General features: G+C 31.7%; 1 protein-coding gene across 1 annotated transcript in view; it reads right to left on the reverse strand.

The window, feature by feature from the left end:
- Positions 1–370: 370 nt before the first annotated feature.
- Positions 371–3,478, reverse strand: part of LOC105846746 (U5 small nuclear ribonucleoprotein TSSC4) — a 71,865-nt gene continuing 68,757 nt past the window's right edge. Inside the window, exon 2 of the mRNA XM_065791490.1 lies at positions 371–875. Coding sequence (XP_065647562.1) covers positions 410–875 — 466 coding nt within the window. The 3' untranslated portion in view covers positions 371–409. The remainder of the gene's footprint in view (positions 876–3,478) is intronic.

Genomic DNA, 3,478 nt, shown 5'->3' on the forward strand with positions numbered 1-3,478 from the left:
ATATAACTGCTATTGGAAGTTAGTTAAATAAAACACGTGGAATATAATGTCCTGCGGTATTTCCGATTTCACATATAGTGACGACAATTCTCATTCTTTTTTATTAATAATATGAAACATTAGTAACGGATGAAACAATATCACAAAAAAGGCATTAAAAAGCTTAAATTCCAAAAATCACTAATTTTAGAATTTAAGCTTTTTGACCACCAGAGTGGTCAAGTAAGCATTCGCACGTTTTTGGGTAATTCCCCACATTTTTTTATGTTTAAAGAAGTTTAAATAGAAGTTTCATAAAAGCATATTTTTCAAAATTAAAATTTACCTATAGATGAATCAGTGATTAGATAATTAAATGATTAGAGGTCAATAGGGTAAACTAAAATTATTCAAATGAATCATTATTTAATTAAGATTCGTCTAAATTATCATCAACTGTTCGTTTTCGGAACTTTTTGTTGGCAATAGTTTTCTTAAAAATGATTGGATCGACAGATAACACATCCTCCTTATCAGAGCCAACAGATTCGTCTTCTTCATCTTCATTAAAACTTAAATCTATTTTGTTAACTGTAGAAGAATTCAGGTGATTCAGCGTCGGTAATTGTTTTGAACTTGATGAAATTTCCCTAAACTCAAATGTGTTCATCACGTGACTGAGCCCATTGTGAACAGAACCAGAGGGATCTTTTTGCGTGGCAAAATCTTTTCGCTCACTTGGTTTCGTAAAAACAGGATTAATTTGGTTTGTATCTTTTTCTAGTTGACAATCACTCTTTCTTTTTTTTAAAGATTCTAAAAAGCCGAGAGCCACTTGTCGATTTAAATCGTCTGGAGACAAACCGAACGGAACATTTGAACCATCTTCTTCTAAACTATTAAAAAATAATAGAAAAGCAGACAAAGTAAACTAAAAGTTATTAAAATCTTGATGAAAACATTGTTATAAAACCAAAAATAACGCTAAAATAACGTCAACGAAAAATTTGGCGTATATTATCTTTACAAATAATATACGCTAAGGTATACACAACAGTATACCGTAAGAAAAACTATTCGCGCGATGCGAGTTTTTTCGTCAATAATTTAAGCACGGGCAGATGAAATTTTTGTATCAAGTGTTACGCTGCAGCGAAAAAATAAAAAAAAATCCATTAATTTTTTAATTTGTTCTGTTTAAAAAAGATTTGTTCTTATTTAAAGCTTTTCTAAAGTAAAGTTTTTATATTTCGTTCGATTAAGTGATTATGTGAACAACAACAACAAAAAAGTTAATAGAAAACACTAACAGTCGATTTAACAAACACATTTATCTAAAGTAATTTTTTAGTTTCCTACATGTTAGTATTGCAATATTTTTTAAGAATTAAATTTTAAAAGTTTATCAAAAGTTTCATTAAAACTAATAAAATTTATTTATTAAATTAACTTTTGCAATAGTCTTAAATAACTATTTATTAAATGTTTTCAGTTTCCTTAATGTTTTTTAACACAGTTTTTTTTCTACATATGAAGATTACCAGCTCTATTGAAATAAAATAGAAAAATATTTGATAGAGAACATTTGTTGTGAACGGGCCTTAATTTTTTTTATGTTGTTGCAATGACATCTGTCAAATATATTTAGTAAACATCAAGTCATTGTATAAACAACATCATATTTTTAATCGTGTTAAAAATGTCGAATTTTATACCAGAAAATGATGATTTGCGGAAAGCACTAATTTTTTGTTTTCATTTGAAGAAAAGTGCTGCAGAATCGCATTGAATGCTTTTCGAAGCTTATGGTGATTATGCTCTTTCGGAAGCAACATGCAAAAGATGGTTTTAACGGTTCAGAGATAATGATTTTGATGTGCGAAATGAAGAACGTGGAAGACCACCATAAAAGTTTGAAGACACAGAATTGCAAGCAATACTGGATGAAGATGACAGCCTCAAAAACAAAGGGCAGAAATGTTAAATGTTTCACAACCAGCAATTTCTGACCGTTTAAAAGCTATGGGAAAGGTTCGAAAGTGCGGGAAATGGGTGCCACATGAATTGAATGACAGGCAGATGGAAAAGCGAAAAACCACATGTGAAATGTTGCTGTTACCACACGAAACGAAGTCAGTATTGCATCGAATTGTGACTGGTGATGAAAAATGGATTTATTTTACGAGTCCCAAACGCAAAAGATCATGGGTAAATCCAGGAGAAGCATCAACATCGACTGCAAAGCCTGATCGGTTCGGAAAAAAGACAATGCTCTATGTTTGGAGGGACCAGAAGGGAGTGGTGTATCATGAACCTCTAAAACATGGCGAAACTGTTAAAAAGATAAGCAACGCTACCGACAATAAATGATCAATTTGAACCATGCATCGATCGAAAAACGACCAGAATGAGCTAGAAGAAGGTAATTTTGTTGCATGATAATGCTCCGAGTCATACAGCAAAAGCGGTCAAGGAAACGATAACATCACTTGACTAGGAAGAGTTACCTCACCCGCCGTATTTACCAGGCTTGGCTTCTTCCGACTACCATTTGTTTTCATTGATAGGACACGCATTGAATGAGCAACACTTCAATTCCTACGAAGAAGTAGAAAAATGGGTCTCCCAATGGTTTGCCTCAAAAAACGTTCAGTTTTATTGGCGTGGTATCCACAAATTGCCAGAAAGGTGGACAAAATGTGTAGAAAGCAATGGCAGATACTTTGAATAAAATATTCTTTACTTTTCCATCAGAAAATAGTGTTTTATTTTGAAAAAAAAAACGCTCTATTCATACTTATAGATCTGGTATATATATATATATATATATATATATATATATATATATATATATATATATATATATATATATATATATATATATGTACATATATATATACATACATATATATATTCATACTACGCCATACTTATTACTATAACAAATTATTATATACTAGCATTTAGGACGGGTCTTGGTAAGTCTATTCTACACCGACCGTTTCTATTCTAATCAATTTCTATACCGTACGTCAATATTTTTTAGTAAGCTGTTGAATATTGTTTTACCTTTTAACCCAGCTAACACACCATCGTTTGACCAATGCTTATCGTAACGTTGGCAACAAAGGTTGGGCCAATGCCGTGATGACCGCCGGGGATGCATTGGCCCGCTGACATTGGCTCGATGCTGTTTAGCCAGCATATATCCGAATATAAATTTTATTAGGACCAATGGATTACAAACGCTTCTTGTACTTAGTACACAGTTCCGCCAGTGTTAAAATAAAATTATTTTCATTTGTTATTCTTTAATGTATTAAAAAACCTATTTAAGTTGCAATCGACATTTGATTAGAGCCATTTAAATTGCTTTAATCAAATGCAAACCGACTTGATCGGAATACCTTTTGAATGGTATTACGATCAAGCGTGTGTGAATTCATTTAAAATGAACTACTCTCAAGGTATCAAAATGTCTTTTAGAGAATAAAAAATA

This window comes from Hydra vulgaris, chromosome 02 (genome assembly GCF_038396675.1).
Source record: "Hydra vulgaris chromosome 02, alternate assembly HydraT2T_AEP".
Taxonomy (NCBI): Eukaryota; Metazoa; Cnidaria; class Hydrozoa; order Anthoathecata; family Hydridae; genus Hydra; species Hydra vulgaris.